Source organism: Brachyistius frenatus, unplaced genomic scaffold (genome assembly GCF_029030835.1).
Source record: "Brachyistius frenatus isolate BFR_SWC_R1_liver_20210118 unplaced genomic scaffold, ASM2903083v1 Contig_25, whole genome shotgun sequence".
NCBI classification, from domain to species: domain Eukaryota; kingdom Metazoa; phylum Chordata; class Actinopteri; family Embiotocidae; genus Brachyistius; species Brachyistius frenatus.
This window is the reverse complement of record NW_027210624.1, coordinates 1,760,001-1,778,065: the sequence shown is the minus strand read 5'-3', so window position 1 is coordinate 1,778,065 and position 18,065 is coordinate 1,760,001. Positions and strand designations below refer to the sequence as shown.

The following is an 18,065-nucleotide window of genomic DNA, read 5'->3' as shown; positions in this document are numbered from 1 at the left end:
ACACACACACACACACACACACACACACACACACACACACACACACACACACACACACACACACACACACACACACACACACACACACACACACACACACACACACACACACAGAGGAGTGTTATCTCCCTGTGTGGCTGCAGGCTGTGGGGGGTGCAGGGGTCAGTGAGAAGGGATTGGTATCTCTGCTGTCTTTGGAGTGCTGCAGCTCATCAGTTTAGACTTCAGTGAGACTGGCGCTCATCCTGACCTAATCCAATCCCTCTCCTCTCCTCTGCCTCCCAGTAATTGCTTCTGTTTGTTTATTAATAGCACACGTTATCTTCAAAGATCCAGACGTAGGGCTGCCAAGTGTTCGCAGTGAGGCGGCGGCCACAGCAGCAGCAGCAGCAGCAGTGTGGTGGCGGCCAGCGTCCATGCAGTCAGACACCAAACTTGACAGGAACACTGGGGAGTCCTGATCTGAAACGCACACACACCCACACACACACACACACACACACACACACACACCCCTCCCTGCCTCTCTTTCTGTCTCTCTCTGTGTGTCTCATGCCTGGAGAATATTAATCAGGGTCCGTCTTTGAACCGCAGACAGACAGCGAACCCCCCCCCCCCCACACACACACACACACACACACACACACACACACACCCGCCTCCTCCTCCCCCACCCTCGCCGGAGCCCCACCGAGACAGTTGAGCCTCAACCTGAGTGAGATTAGCCTCGCCACCAGGCTGAGAGCTGCGAGACGACCGCCAAAGTAAACCGCCGGCGCATTGTCAAATACTGTGGAAAATCTCATTTGAATCAATCTGAGATAGCATTGGGTGTGTGGAGATGGCAAACAGTGTTCAGATGTGCTCAAAGACATAAAAAAAAATCAAGAACGTCCACATGGAACAATTGTAAAAAAAAAAAAAAAAAAAAAAAAAAAAAAGACACACCACCCTGCCCTCTGTTCTCTTTTTTTTGTTCTTTAAATTTGTTTGTTGGGTGGGATGAGAGAAGATTCGGAGTGAGGAGGAAATACCACGGGGACTCAGAGAAAGAGATGAGAGCAAAGGGTTTCACACAAGTTGATTACAAATGACAGTTAAGCTATGCTTCTTAGTCTGCATATCCACTTTCAAATAGGGATTTTCCTCTACTCTTTATCTGCTTTTCCGGCTGTCGCAAATTGTAACGTTCAATAATCACATCCAGCAATAAAACAGCTTGTAAGAGGCAAAAAAAAAAAAAAATCCAAAAAAAAATCGCAGAGATGTGCCCAGAGTGTGTTGCAGCAGAGAGAGAGATTTGAGAGCTTCAGCAGCATTTCACAAAGCCGTCCTTATATGTTGTGAGCCAGTTGCCTGTTAAAGCTAATAAAGATTCAACAGGGTACATTCTCTACTCCTGCCAACTTCTCTCTCTTTTTTTCCCCTCTCCTCTCTGCTGGTGCTGAGCATTTACGGAGATTTTGTACGATTCAGGCGACACGGGTTGGATGACATTCAGTGTAATCATCCAACATCTTGGGATAAAAGAACACATGAAAGATAGGATTTATGGAGCTCAACCTAAATGGCATATAAATGAGTTGACTAAAAGTTGACCTTGAATGCTCATTATGCTTCAGAGGAAAATGTTTTAATGTCTGCTTTATGGTGCTCAGAGATAATAGGTGGCTTATTAGGAAACTTTTTTTCACCCTGTTTTATAGCCATAGAGAATAAAGGGATGCTGATAATAGCTTTCCAGTGTCTGTCAATTGCAGTTGGCGAGTGTAATAATGGATCATTGCAAAGTTCAGTTGTGCCATTTGTATGATTTTTCTTTTTTCTCTTCGACACTCCCAGTAGTTTCTTATGATGATAAAGTATGATCAGCAGTTTGTCCTTGCTTTTTACTTTAAATACACAATTGCTTTTTAGGCAAGGGGTTGGCTCCAAAAAAGCTCTGGCTCCATAGACTCCCATTCATCTTCCATTAAGAAATACAAAGTCAATAATATTTTTTCACAAGTCATAATGGTGTCATTTGCTAAAGTCACTCTTCATTAGTTTTCTGGTGGTCCATCTGAAAATAATCCCGTCATTAATTAGAATTTAGGCCTTAAAAAGACGTGTTTGTGGGGGCGTGTCTCTTTAATTGACAGGTCTGTGATGCAGTCAGGTATCCGCTATAGGTGGGCGGAGGTGGCGTCCTCGGGTTTTAAATCAGATCGAATCCGATCCACTGCTCTCTCCTCCACAGCTTGTCCAAATATGGTCCAATCTGGCTCCAAACCACTACAAACTAGCAAGATGGCGACGGCCAAAATCTGAACTCGAGGCTTCATAACGGCCATTCACAAACCAATGGGTGAGGTCACTGTTGGTCATTGGCTAAATTCACTCCTTCTGATCAGTGTTCTGGTATTCTTTGTGAAAATAATTCCATAGTTAACTATATATTAGGCCTCAAACAGTGGTATGTTTGGGGGCGTGTCAGTTCCTGATCCAGCCCTCGCTCCTCCCCGGCTCGTCCAAATATGGTCACTTCTGGCTCCAAAAAAAAACCAGGATGGTGGCGGACAAATTGCCAAACTAAGCCTTCAAAACAGCTGCTCACAAACCAATGGTGGATATCACTGTGGGTAGCCACTTGGCATGGACCAACTATACCAGGTCCAGTTCTTTGCTGTACTAATCTGCTAAAGAGTTGGTATCTGTTAAATTTTTTTCAATATAAATATTTACCACATAAATGTAACGGAGTAGAAGTATAAAGTAATATATGTACACTATATGAAGACTGTTATGAAATACCATAGTCAGCTGATGAATTTTTAATGAGGATTAAGGATAGGGATAAAGTATATTGGGTATTTGTACCTAATGCACTTGTAGTAATTTGCCTAAATTTCCAAATTAATATTGTTTAGCAGCATTGGAGGCCATTCATGTTTTATATTACTTGCTAAAACAGACTTATACAACCTAAAATTAAAAGCAAACTCAATGCCCACTGTCAGCAATAATATGGAGAAATTATACATTCAGTCATTATAGCAGTAATTCTGTTCAGGATGGTGAGCTGTTTCTTTGGGTGCCTCGTGTCTACTCTGAATGACTCATAATGACAGCACTGTAACAACATCTTTATTTGACTGCAGTATTAAGCGATTTCAGAAGAGTTGATCCAACGACGCTTTAGTGCAGTATGTGACAAGTTGAAGAGGTGGTCGAATTAGAGACAGAGTTGCATTGTGGGATGTGTTGAATCCAGTGTTTTCGAATGTTGACCCATATTAGACACTCAAAGTATTTTGTCCCTTCTGCTGCCATATATGGAGTTAAGCTGCTGATTTTAATGTTTCTTTTTCCCTCTGGTTCCTCAGTCTCAAGACTGTCCGATCTAGCAGCGCAAACAACCAGCTCACAGTCTGCTGCAGCGCTGTGGTGGTGAGGGGCCATTTTGCCAACATGCCAACAGAACCGGTGGAGTGGACCAGTGTTGTGGGGTAGACGTGATGCAACATTAAGCAGAAACATAGAGGAAATACTATTGCTGTTGCAATTTGTGATAAATTTGTTGATTCACATTCTGATGTAAGAAAAACACCAACTGGTTCAGAAAAGATATCGCCAGCTCTTAATTTTCCTTTCAGTGAAAGGACTCCTGTTTATTGTAGACTTGCAGTCCCTATAAATGACCTTTATGTCCCACTTTGTTAAAGGAGACAGAAGACCAAAATGTGTAATACACCCATCAGTCCACTAGGAGATACCATGTCAGTGCAATGTTTTGTTTCGTTGAAGCTTGAGAAGAAGATGACCAAAACAAGAGATCATGTGATGAAGTTCAGAGAGCGTAGATGTGGTGCTGTTGGATCGCAGCAGAATGACGCTCCACTCCCTTTTTTTTTTTTATCTAAGTGAGGAAATAAAATGTTCATAGCTCTCTTCTTCCAGTTGAAATTAATTTAAATGTTTTCAGTGCTTGAAGATCCAATTGCATTGTATCAGCAAAGCGTATGTCATGCGAGAGAGCTAATAAAAACAAATAACCTGGTCAAAGTTGTCATATCGACATTTAAGGTGTACGGATTGATTACACCTCATTTTGATCCACTACCGTTTGCCATGTAAAGTTACTGCATTATGTCTCAGTACAATTTCAACACTTCTTGTATCTGTTTAAAATCAAAAGCCCTCATCTGTTTCAGTGAACATTTCTTCACAAGAAACACGATGAATATGTTGTGACAATAAGTCTTGAGTAATAATGTGTCATTGAGAAAATAGCTGGATTATGTTGTTGACATTATGAAATTGAAACACTGGAAATATAGGCCACATTATTGACTAGAGTATGGAAACTCACCATATGAACAGTGGTTACACAACCTCAGAAAACCGTAACGTGTGCGTGTGCGCGCGCTCGCTCTTGTACTTCAACAAATTGTACTACACCGCTGACAAAGAGTGCTAAGGTCCAAGTACAGAGAAGGTTGGAGATGACCGGACAGAGCAAACAGGACTTTCAGCTGAAGGTCATGTTCACATCTCTGACAAAGCAAAAGTCGTTGTGGGTTTATTTTAAGTAAAATCAGTCAGCTACGTACATAACGTAACGTAAATACGATTGATTACAATTTACGTAATGTTAGTTAAGAAACTTAAGTGACATGCTTATGGTTCCTTGAGTAAGTTTACTTATCTTAACATAAACCATGATTTTTGTCCTCAACCTAACCACATGGTTTTTGGTGTCTAAACCACACGTGTATACTTTTCACGCCTGGACGAGGCTAAACGTGACACTGACACGGTATTGGCTTGTGACCTGATACACTCTTTAGTGTGATGTCCGGTTGGTTTTATGACTAAACAGCACAACACGCAGTCAGTGGTGCAGGCCATTGTTTTGTGGCACACTTTTAAGCCTGGCGGCATTAAGAGTACATTTTAAGCGCAGACGCTAACATCAGTAGCGGCCAGTGAAATCAGCTCACCTCCTCTCTTTGTTGAAAGCGGTTTGTCTTTGCCACGGCACTCAGGCGATTTTGAGACACATGGAGCATTGTGGACTGTTTCTGCTACAAAAGACATGGGCAACTCAACTTAAAAAAAGTATACTTTGTAATACCTTGATTATGATTTTTCTGGATGTCAATCACTTGAATACGAGTGCAATTTGTTCACACTTTGGCCCTGGCGAGTGGGCCATGCCTGCACAAATTCCCTTTAATTCTTGACAGGAAAATTGCACTGCTTCGCTTGATTGCCACATCTCCTCCCTCACTTTTCCTTCTGCTCAGTTGCAGTCAAGTTCAGGAACAGTAATCACAACACCATGCTAAGTAAATGCCTATGTGCACCTGGCAAAAAAAACAGTCTGAGCGCCATATGTCACCACCCAGTGAGTTTACCTTGTGAGTTGCTATAGCGAGGCGGGGTGTGCTTTGTCTTAGAGGGCTGTGACAGTACTGGGCACCGAGCGGTATAGTGCAGTTGCCATAGTGAGTGGTTCCAGGTCTCAGTCTGTGATGTACATGCTTTTTGACAGTGCTGTTATCCCGGGGTGTGACATCTTTGAATCACCAGTAATCAACAGATGTATTTGTGTGTGAAGAGCGCCTCAGGCCTTTGACTCGGCTCTACCTTGTTCCTTTTGACCGTCTCTTTTTGTGTGTCTGCGATGCAGCTGATTATTTCTGGTTTAAAAACAGCACGCTGCCTGTGGGTCTCTCTCCCTCCCTCTCTTCCTCCCTCCCTGTCTTTCATTCATCTCTCCTCCTCCTCTCCTCCCGCAAACTGAAGGCAACCTCAGTGCCAATTTCATGGGAGGGTAGCGAGCAGCGCAGCAGAAATTATCCACTGCAAAATTGATCTAAACAATCGCAAAGTGGAACGGCAAGGAAAAGCGGGAGAATGAAATTGGGAGAGTCTTTTACCTTTCTGAACTTGCTTTATCACCGAGAAGAATTCGGGTCGCATTGCTTACAGGGAATGCCAATAGCCCAACTCATGATATCGAGATTTTAATGGGGCTGTACAGTCATACATATTGTATGTTTCCTGCATTTCTTGCATATTTAAACCATTTTTTTCTCTACCTTAATTTGGCTAATTCTCCATTAGTGATATTTACAACAAATGGTGCGGAAATATGCTTTAATAGTTTGATCCCAGCTTATGATAAGTGCTGACGTTACACTAACTTGACACGTGATTAAATACTGCAAACAGCTGCCTTCACGGGATGATGTGTTGCTGAAGCTGTGTGTACAGCACATACATAATTATGTTAATGACTCATTTACACCCTAACAAAGCTGTTAATCTACTAAAACATGTGAGCAAATAAATATATATGATTCACCAGAGGTGCGCTGAACATGAACCGTTCAGTCATTTAATTTCAAGGCACCCGTTCATGTCCCGGCAATTTATAGAGCGCGTTCAATAACATTAATGTTTTCTAATTCTTTGATATAAGGATGTTTATTAATGATCTAAGTTACAGTTTTGATTTGGTGGATTTAAAAATGGTCACAAATACATAAATATAATAGAAATAATTGCCTGATTGCAATTATTTTAGCTGATCGCAATAGTTTTGCGTAATTGTTAGACTCGTTTCCATTCATGTATATAAAAACAGCTGAATGAAATGAACACAAATGGTTTTCCACCATTTGACACCACTGATTGACTGGCGCTCTTTTAATAGCAACACGTTGCGACCCCTTCTTTTTCTGTGGTTTAATGACACGAGCGGAGACTTATCCCTACTGCTGTAAATTATTCATTTTGATTCTCGCCACCATTTTACATTTACGAGGTTATTTAGCTCATATCTGCTCTGTGCTATTTTTGTCATGAACATAGTCAAGCAGTTGAAGAGCTAATCGGGTTGGTGGAGAAAAAAACTGAACCGAAAGAAGTGTGAACTCTGGACTTACATTTTTCTGGTGGCTGAATGAATGATATTATTACTCTCTACTTGTTGGATGTGAAAAAAGTAGCTGTTTTCTAACGTCTTTGCGATATCAACTTAAAAAGTGACAAAATGTCACAATTGTGTTTGAAACCTGCTTCTGCTGGCTGCCCAAAGGAAGTAAAAAAAAAAAAAAATCATTTCTCAAAGGTTTTAGTAATACCAACAAAATGATTAATCCGCGAGAGGAGAAAATTTGACTCATTTTGTGTGTCAGTCACTGTAAATATGAACATAGCCTTTCACTACCTTTTGGAAACAAGTGCATTTTTTTCTGTCTACGAGCAAAAATAGGATGCGAATCAAACCCAGACACAAGACACGAAGATTTACTCCGACTCTCAAACATGATCCGGACAGTACAGAACATTAATCACAGGTTTTCCTGTCATGCGTTTGAGAATTTGATTTTAAAAGTTCGAATTTTCCAACTGTTTATAGTTTTTCTAGTTTCTAGAGTAAAAGTTCCACTTTTTCCACCTTCCCTGGACTGTCCTTTCTTCTTCCTGCTTTTTCTTTAACTGCCCCCCCCCCCCTCCACACACACACACACACACACCACACACTCCTCCCTGTTTCCTCTCCTACCTCCTTCCCTTCTCCTCATCAGTGGAGGTGTCAGGACTCTAACGCCGCAGTGCCATCTGGGCCGAGGCTGATAAAAGCTCATGTGCCGGTCCGGCGATGCCTGCAGGTCTGCCAGAAGCCAGCGAAGCCTGACTTTCAGAGGCGATGGGAGAGATTTGTGGCAGCCAAGGAAGGAATGGCAAGCCGTTAACGTGCTGATGCCCTCACCACCTCAGTCTATCTGTCAGTCAGTCACATGGCCCTGCACTGGCCTGAATCCTCACAGAGGAAAGTGTATTTTTGTCAAAGGATGGCTTTTTGATCTTTGATCTCCCTCGTAGCTTTTGTTTCTCGTGTCACATGAGGAATGCTGCTTGGGTGACCGCTTTAGAAGCTCCTGTCATCTTATCCCAAACAGAGGCAGCTGAAACCTGAATGTCATGGAGGATGGAGAACAAAATCTTGGTGTCTACTTTGACGTGTGTTTGGATTATAACAAACGTTGGTAGTGTGGTGAAGGGCAGCTCTTATCAGCTTTGAATTGTAGCCAAAGGAAAGCAGTTTTTTTTTCCACCCTGGAAACAGTTATCCATGCCTTCATCAGCTCTAGACAGGCCCTCTGTAATGTCCTGTACCGAGCGGCCAACCCCTTTCCACCCTTTCAGAATACATCTGCTACAGTGTGTCCTCTACCATTGTCTTGGGAGGGTGCGCTGCCCCGCAGGAGATGGAAACAGGTCAACGTTACTCAAGATGACTACAGTCATTATGTGACTATAAAAAAATAAAAAAACGCAATAAAGGCCCAAAATTAAGCTGTTAATGGACAAACCTCGAATCAAACCTTAAAATCAGCATTTTCAAAATGAACCCAACCTGTTAGACTAGCAGTCCAACCTGGATTCCCCACCCCCCGACAGGGTCATTTGCATCGGCTGCCAGTGAACTACAGATTTCATTTTAATATATTCCTGATGAATGTTTTATTCCTTTGTGAGTGCCCCAAGATTTTTTTCTTAATGATGACAAAATGCCCCCCAAAGGAAGAAAGGAGAGAAAGGACACGCTTCAGTTATGAACCAAGGAATCAATGTAGCCAATGGAACGTATGACGAGCACAGTAAGGCGAACATTTGTCTGTGTTTGTTCAACAGGTCTGGACCTGAGGCACGCCCAGGTGGTGGCGTTATCAACGGGCACCAAGTGCCTCAACGGGGAGTACCTGAGCGACCAGGGACAAGTGGTCAATGACTGTCACGCCGAAGTCACGGCCCGCAGAGCCTTGTTACGCTTCCTCTACTCTCAACTCGAACTCTTCCTGAGGTAATAGATTTATCTTCTGCCATATCATTAACAGGCATTTCTCCAGTACTGCGTGTGCACAGTCTGTGGCTTTTGAAACCTCTCTGGTATTTACATCACTAATCCCTTCGAAATGACCCAATACTTCTTGCTGTAACGAGTCGATTGGTTGTCTGGACGTTCCACTGTCGACCAATCAATCGGCTCCGTCTTGTGCTTCTTTGCTGATCTGTGCTGAACTGACTTGGAGAAAACTTCTACTCCCTTTTAGTCAAAAGACAACATGAAAGGTAGATTCTTAAACAAATTTTAACTCTGCAAATAATTTTAAGACTTGGCTACCTTTTACCCGGTGACAAACTAACAGCCTAAAAATCATCTCTGTAAATCCAGTAGGTTAAATCGAATGTTTACATAAAATTATTCAGAATTGTGTTGCTTACAAAACATTTAACACAATGCTACAGACTTGTAAAGCTGTAAAATACTTTTCACATCAGACAACATACACGGGAATACCGATAAATCTGTGATTGGCCAAGATCAGACGATAAAATTATAAATCAGTCGGGTTTTATCACTGAGTCAGTTCAGTTACTTAATTATTCCCTCTGCTTACAGTCGTTTTCTGTATATATATTTCCTATAATAGTTGACTTTTGCCCTCAGTGGCCAAAACTTACATCATCTAACTGGTATGAAAAATAAAAGTACTCATAGTGCATGTGATTTGTCAGAGTTATATTGGTACGTATTATAAAAATGTGTTATTATCACTGATGCAGAAACATGTCAGCAGCATTGAACTGTTCAGTGTTTCATCTGTAACCAGTCGTCTTATTAGATGATCGGATGTTTTTTTCACAAAATTAAATGACTCTGCTGCTTTCAGATGAATACAATGGAGTAAAAGAGTACAAGATTTGTCTCAGTATTGAAGTAATATGAGTATAAGCACAAAGTAGCAGAAAAATGTGTGTAAAAACAAAAAGTTGAACTGCTCTTTGTGTGCTGCGTTGCCTCCGACAGTTTGAACATGCATTACATGACATGACGCTTTACTGTACATCTAAGAGCATTATATCTTGCTTGCTGCGACCTCCTGCTGCAGTGCCAAAGTATGCTCTCTCCTCTACAATCAGCTCCATGGAAACGGCACCACTTTGTTCACCAGAGACTTTTTAATAATCAACGAGCCATGTGTGCGCTGTTCTCTCCAGCTAACTAACCACAGTATATCACACACTCAGCTGGTGCAGCTCAGGGTCTCGGTGGCCTATTTGTTTTTAGCACGTTTTTATCTACCGTGTGTGCCTTTGCGACCGCTGCGGTGCACACAAACTCACCAAGCTTCTTTTTTTTTTTTTTTTTTAACCAGCATCCAGAGAGCATCCTGATGAGTGTCGACTCCTCACTGCATAACCATACATTATGTTTTTGTGCTCCCCGAGGAACTCGATAGCGAGGCTGATGAATAAGATTAGCGATAGAAGTCGAGATGGTTGAATGTCATATTTGCATACACAGCACTGACTTTTTGTCTTTGCACAATGCTGGGTGGCAGGTACGGAGTTTTTGCAGCTCAGTAAAATGGCTAATGGGGAAGATAACTCATCATGAAATGACCAAACAAAATGCCAGAACTGCCATATTTACACTCAGTGAAAGGACAGCGGATGCAGAGGAGGGGCTATAGAAAGAGTACAGGCGTGCTCTGCATTACGATGCATTGTAGGAATATGCTATGTGTATTATTTACATGTTATTTATTTATATAGCAGCCTTATTCCTGCACAAAGGAGAATGAATACAAGGATTTTGAAGTTGGATTATGTGTCAGATTGTAAATATCAACCTCACTGTTGTTGGACAGAAAACGTTTTAAATGTCTGAGTCTTACAAAATTTTACTTAAACCTCTTCTTCTTTTTTCTCACTAATCCATCTCACTGATTTTAAATCAGTATCTTTTCCTGTGAATTATATATATTTAGTCTTGTCTGGTCATTTACACTATTTGTACAGACAACAACACTTTCTAGAATTAAAATGGGTGAAAATAGAAAGTTATGGGAGTTTTTGGATTTGTGATTTCCAGTGGTAGAGAGAAACTAAGTTTACATTTACTCTAAATACTGTTCCTAAGTACAAATTCAAGGTCCTTGTACTTGTGTATTTCTATTTTATTTTAGTTTATACTTATATTTTACTACTTTTCAGAGGGAAATAATGTATTTATAATCCACTACATTTTACATCTACAGTAACCTGTTATTAAGCACCACTTTGTCAAGATTAACATATTACTTATAAAGTAGGATAATGCCTCAGAAATAATAATTTGTTGATTTTAATACAGTCGTTGAGTACTTTAACTAGATTTTGCTGCTAATACTTCTGTACTTCTACTTAAGTTAAATATGTCGGTCCTTGTAGTGGAGTGTTTAGAGACTGTGATATTGCCACTTGTATTAAAAAACACTTTAATGGTTTTTAAACCATTGCTGTTTTCAGGTTAATTTAACCGTGGAACCGTTGAACCACAGACTGTCCACAAAGATGGAGGAATCACCACCACTTCCTCTCACTGTCCAACAGCAGAAATGGAAGCTTGACATTTTGAACTGTTGATATCATTTGTAACTCGTCTGTGATCAGTCACATGGTTCAGGAAAGAAACAATTCTTTAGTTACTTCTGGAGAGATGTCATGTCATCCATCTTTATATAAACTCTATGAACTCCCTTCAGGATTTCGCTGAGTCTTTTTTGCGATTGTTGCCGTCAAAAATGTGATTTTGGGGCGGATTTTCTCAAAAATGTAATTAGGGAGCTTTAAGTGAGTTTTCTGTGGTAAAATTGTGGGAGTTAGAAAAAATTGCAACTAATGATCAATGGAAGTGATTACATATAAGCATTAAATTTGATCATTTACATTTTAATGTGACGTCACTTCTGGGTTTTCCTCCGGTGCACACAGTTTGTTTTGGAGCTGAGAGGAGAAGAACTGTGCTGATTCTAAACGAGGAGTTATTTTTGCTAATAAAGCGAGTTTTGTTTGAAAACTTACTTCATGCCGAAATACTTTCAGGACAGCTCGTGTTGACGACATTTTTTCCGAAAGATTGCAGGAATGTTAAGAAATTGTGAGTTCCTGCAAATACTGCGGGGATTGCTTAAACTTGTGTTAATTATTACGATCGCAAGATCAGGATATAATGTGCCGTGACGTCAGTTAACTCGAAACGTATGTACAGACTGTGTTTCTGCGCCTACACTGCTTCAACACCCAAAATAACAACTTCACAGGTGCTCGCTGTGTGTGCTTATGTGTCTAAAATTACATTTAGTGTCTGAAATTGCATTTTGTGTGAGAACACCTGAACAGTCGCTTTGTTTCATTGCTGTGCCTGTAAATGGATCCAAACCCACATCGCACTTTACTTATTTCTCATTTTTAATATGTATATGTGTTTATATTTTAATGATTATTTGCAGCTGCTCAGTGATGACGATTTCATGACTCAAACCTTGTGTATAGATGAGCGTGTCGCACCCTGTTTCCCCTGAGTTACCTGGACAGGCTGAGTAATGCCCGGGAGTGTCTGACAGCAGGAGAATAGGCTGCGGTCAGAGGGCGAGTCGGTGTCCATCTCCCGCCGCCTCGGCCTCACCTCATCATTGGAAAAGAAAAGTGGAAATCTATTTCCTATGCTGTGATGAATGGCGCTACCGCTCTCATCAGTCTCCCTCCCTTCTTGTTGCCTTTTTCTCTTTTCCTCTGCCAAAGTAAAAGGCCGGAGGACTGGGAGGAGTCGATATTCGTGCGCCACAAAGAGTGCGGCTACAGGTTGAGAGACAACGTCCATTTCCACATGTACGTCAGCACGTCGCCGTGCGGAGACGGGAGGCTCAACTCGCCGTACGAAATTAGCACTGACCGTAAGATACTAGGCCTTTCTGTTTCCTTCAATTTCCAGAGGCTAACAAGACTCAAATGTAAAAATGAAGCTATTTTAATGCACATATGATGTGTTCAATGTCATCACTCACATTGTTTCTATCTCTGAGATCATTTAATCTTAATTCCACTGTTCTACTTTTTTTTTTTTGTCCTCAAAAGAAGCTGGCATCCTTTTCATGTCACCGTCTGTCTTTGGCCTCTTTCAGCCGCACTGAGCCGGCTTGATGACATTTTATTGCTTACCGTCTGAAAATAAATTGTATATTCATGTAGACGGTTTGCCCAGCATTTTTCTGGCGGCCTACAAGTTTAGAAATGTAATCTGGACTCTGTTTCCTCCTCCCCTCAAAGATTGAAGCTGCTATTCAGCTCTGTGAGAGCACACTTACAGAGCAGAGTTTCATGAAACCAGCGTGGACAGAAAGAGAGAGAGGACGATGCTGTCATCAGAGAAGCCTTGAACTTTTTAGTTATTAAACACTTTAAATGTTCTGCAGTGCGCTCTCAGAGATTAGAAAATTACTGAGCACCTTTTCCCGACTCTTCTTAAACATTTCTGAGCTGCAAGTCGGGGCTTAATTTTTAGCTGCTGTCAGATCAGCCAAAGCAGCAGCAAAGAAAGAAGAGAGGAGGATGGGGGGTTTAATAAGCCACCAGAAATGAATGTATTAAAACAAAAACAGTGATTTCTTTATGTATATTTATTCACCATGCTTGAGATACATATATTAATATCATGTCTCAGTGCTGACAGACAGGCCTTGTTCAGACTGACAGACCAAATCCGTTCTGTTATATTCAGATTGTATCCAGATTATTTTTTAAACTCTGGAGAGCAAACAAAATACATGAAATTTGACAATTGCAAATCAGAACCAAACCACATTTGGAGGTGTTTTGAAATGCGATTCCAGTCAGATTTCTCCGTCCTGATGCTCAGATTGAATCTCTTGCATCACCTGCAACGCAACACACAACGGTGATGTCATTTTCAGTGACAGTGAGCAGAATCGATGTTGGCGCTACAGAGGATAACGAGAACAACAGTCAGTGGACAGATGCCGAAATGCGTTACCTGATGGCATTTTGCTTCTGTGTTGGAAAGCCGCATTACCGGCATAGCTATGTGTTCATCGTTGCCACAGCAACCCATGCAGATGGGTTGGGGATGTCTGGAACCACCAAATCCGAGTGTGGACAAACAAATCCGATTCACCTGCAGTCTGAACAAACCGTTCGAGACATTTGATTTCCAAATACGTTGGCTTTCACTAACAATGTTGGCATCTGTAGACGTCAGGCCGCCTTCAACATTAAACTACATGAAGCTGGTGAAATGAATCGAGGGCTTGTCGTCAGGTTGCACAGATTCTTTTCTATGATGGGTCAAAAATGATCTGCATGGAGGGCCACGGGCCAAAAACACATGTTTATGTTATGTTAAACAACATTTCATTAAAATATAATATATTTTACAGAAAATTAACATTATTTCCAGTGAAGTTGTGGAATAAGAAACGATGTTGTGTGCGGTAGTGTAACTGGTCGTATGTGTTATGATTTCAGTCCACAGCAGCAGACATCTCATGAGGAAGCACCGGAGCCATCTGCGGACCAAAATCGAGTCGGGCGAGGGGACGGTGCCGGTGCGATGCCGGGGGCCCGTCCAGACCTGGGACGGTGTCCTACAGGGCGAACAGCTCATCACCATGTCCTGCACCGACAAGATCACCAGGTCAGTGATGTCACATGTCTCATTCTCCAGGTTTAGGGTTGTAGTTTTCTTCTCTCTGGTCTGAATGAAAACTCTCCCGTCTCATTCTGCCTTGATGCACTTGTTGATTTTGCTTTCTGTCACTGAGTCCAAACTAAATCAGACAGAAGACCATGTTTGTGTTGCTGCCACACTAAATGTCCTGCACTGATTTAGTGGTGAGTTCAGACTGAACATCGAATCTGTCCTCGCTGCTTCATGAGTCAGGTAGAGGTTTGTCTGATATTGACCGAAGGGGGTGTGTGTGTGTGTGTGTGTGTGTGTGTGTGTGTGTGTGTGTGTGTGTGTGTGTGTGTGTGTGTGTGTGTGTGTGTGTGTGTGTGTGTGTGTGTGTGTGTGTGTGTGTGTGTGTGTGTGTGTGTGTGTGTGTGTGTGTGTGTGTGTGTGTGTGTGTGTGTGTGTGTGTGTGTGTGTGTGTTGGCATAAGCTTTGCTGTAAGCAGTCCTCGTGTTGATTATTGATTTCCTATATGTGACCGGACTAACTAATCCAATTCTAATGAATCTGTGTGTTAAGCACAGCTTTGTTTTAATCTCCAGTTATCTGTAGGGCTGATTCTTCTCAAGCAAACATACAAGTCATAAGCCTCTTTACCCACTGGCATCTACTGATTTACTGATGTAGCCTTTACAGAACACATGCCTACATCTAATGACAAGATTATATTGGTTCATTCAGAAATCTGCAGAAGTTTGGTTTTGAAATAATTCTCTTGTTTTATCAAAGTGACAGATTTTTTTTTTTTTTTTTGTATTCATTTATCAGTCATTGCCCTCCTCACTCCTCTCATGACCTGCTGGTCTCCCAAAACCTCTTGTGGCCCCCGTCTGTGCGCACAGACGTCCCCTCACGGAGGCTTTCAAGCAGGGCGTTGTTTTTTTTTTTTAGAAACACCTCCTGATCCGTTCCTCGCTCCCGACCGGACGACCCTGCGTCCCACACCACCTCCACCTAGGTCCTTGGTGATGCAACCCTGGCAACCGACTCTGAGGGTTGACGGACTTGACGTAGGAGTGCGCACGGAGGCCGGTGCCCGGCTCTCGTACAGTGACACCCGGTCCTGATCTGCCACGCTAAACCTCGGTGCAGTACAGCGTCTCCGTTGCTCTCCGTGCACGTCGGATAGAAAACAACCGGGCGGTTCAACTTCTTCTAGTTGTTGTTACTGCTGGAATATTAACTTAATCTCCAGGATTTCCCACCGTTGAATCAGGCTCAATATCTGAGGGGACGTGTGCATTTGTAGAAATGACTCCGTGAGTGGCCTGAAGTCTCCATCTTGTGCTAGAATTTCTTTTCTGCCTGAATACGGAGCCAAGAGGATGAAGATGATGTTCAGAAGTGGAGCGCTATCAGACCACTTGAATTGCAATTTGCAAAACGTTATTATGGATTTTCTTTCCGAATGATGCCAAAAAAAACAAAACGCCTGCCCGACTTTAAATTGTCACCATATCGTCCACAAGTTGGCAGGCCCACACAGGGCAGATGGTGATGCTACATTAGGACAGCTTTGCTCCTCTGTCTCCGTTTCCTCGCTGTCGTCATGTGTGAACAGTGCAGGCGTAAGTGTGTACGCAGTGAACCGCGACACACGTGCAAATACGCACGATAACATTCACTTACTGGACTTTTAGTCGTGCGTGTAACTATCATCTAAATTTGAAGTTAGAGGTGAGAACTGATTGTTATGCTTCATGAATAAATAAATATGTTCCTATTTTAGCTGTTCACATGTTGTACTTAAAGAGGCCATTTGTTCCTTGTTTGCGTCGCAGAGTGCTCGGTGGGGACCGAGATCCTCTGTGAGCGTCAGCAGTTTTATTCAGGGCAAAGAATTCAGTCATGAATTCGCGACGCACGTTAATTATTTTTTTTTTCTGTCACGCAAATGCTGCTGTGTGAAGTGACTTCAAACGTTCTATTTTGAGCTCTCAAACACCTCCCACTTTGTCGGTGGAATATTCCCAGTTCGACAGATGTCGAACTTCCCTACCTCCCAGTTTCTAATGAACACAGCATTAGCAGCAGTGCTTTGAGCTAAATGCCAACTTTAGCGTCCTACAATTCTCACGATAGCGAAGCCAACAGGCTGATATTTACCACGTTCACCTTGCGAACCACGTTGTGAAGCACAACCAAAGTGCAATTTTGACCGGATGGTGTTGACGTGTCTTGAAGCTATGAAACAAAATGTAACTCTTCCAGTTGAAATGTGTCAATCAGGTCCAGTCCGACATGACCGTCCTCAGAGCCGTGCTGCTTGTGTGGCGAACGACACTTGATGCTGTACACGGTGAAGACAGTAACAGTAATTCCTCACTTCCACCCTTGAGGTTGTATTTTCTGAAATACCTTTTTTTAATATGGTCTCAGTTTTTCTGCCAGGTCTGGGCCTCAACAGGAGCTGAACCCATGAATTTAGCTTTGTAAGCACCACACTGTGCCAACTGAGCCATACAAGACCACACCTGAGCCACTGGCGTGTGTGTGTGTGTGTGTGTGTGTGTGTGTGTGTGTGTGTGTGTGTGTGTGTGTGTGTGTGTGTGTGTGTGTGTGTGTGTGTGTGTGTGTGTGTGTGTGTGTGTGTGTGTGTGTGTGTGTGTGTGTGTGTGTGTGTGTGTGTGGCACAAACACAGAGAGAGGAAGAGAGACAGCCAGAGAGAGAGAGCCTGAGCGAGAGGTGAACCCTTCTCCTGTGTAGCCGCTGTTAATTTGACCAATTTGATTCAGTTGGCCAGGGCTGGAGATGGTGTGATTAAATCTACTCAGGTCACCAACAGGGGTGAAAGCAATTACTTTACAAAAAAATAGAGTGACGGGGGAGGGAGAAGGGACACCCTGCTTTTCTTCCTGCCGTCCTCTTCCCTCCATCCGGCCCAGCCAGACAGCAGACAAGCTCTCTTTGCTCTACAGCTTCCTCTTCACGTTTTTTTTTTTTTTTATATCGCTGTAAATGATCGGTGGCCGTCGTTAAAATGAGTGGGTCACCGAGGGCCAGTTTATCAAGGTCAGGGGAGGAGGGTGGAACCGAGAGGGGCTTAGGGCCGCAGACTCAACACACACACACACAAACACACACACACACACACACACACACACACACACACACACACACACACACACACACACACACACACACACACACACACACACACACACACACACACACACACACACACTGCTGCAATCTTAAAGTGACCCCCTGGATACTCTTTTCGTCCTCTGTCACACTGATTTTGTAACCTCCTATTATGTTTTTATTCCCCCTACTTCCTTCACCTCCTGTACTTTATTATAGTTGGTTCAGCTTTGACCAGAGGGGATGTTCAGATCTCATCATAAATACCCTCGATAACAGTCATCATCGCCTCACCTGATGATCATCGGTTTGTTTTCTTAAGCCGGTCATTCCCACTGACGCTCCTCTGCTAATATTTGATTTGAAGTCGACAGCTGGATTTAATTGAGGGGCCTAAATGGCTTTCAT

At 42.5% G+C, this 18,065-nt stretch overlaps 1 protein-coding gene across 1 annotated transcript in view; it reads left to right on the top strand.

Annotated features, from left to right (window-relative positions):
* The window catches only part of adarb2 (adenosine deaminase RNA specific B2 (inactive)), a 191,430-nt gene that overhangs the window by 157,513 nt on the left and 15,852 nt on the right, over positions 1–18,065 (top strand). Inside the window, exons 5-7 of the mRNA XM_069698012.1 lie at positions 8,692–8,860; positions 12,628–12,779; positions 14,368–14,536. Of these exons, the coding sequence (XP_069554113.1) occupies positions 8,692–8,860; positions 12,628–12,779; positions 14,368–14,536 (490 nt within the window). The remainder of the gene's footprint in view (positions 1–8,691; positions 8,861–12,627; positions 12,780–14,367; positions 14,537–18,065) is intronic.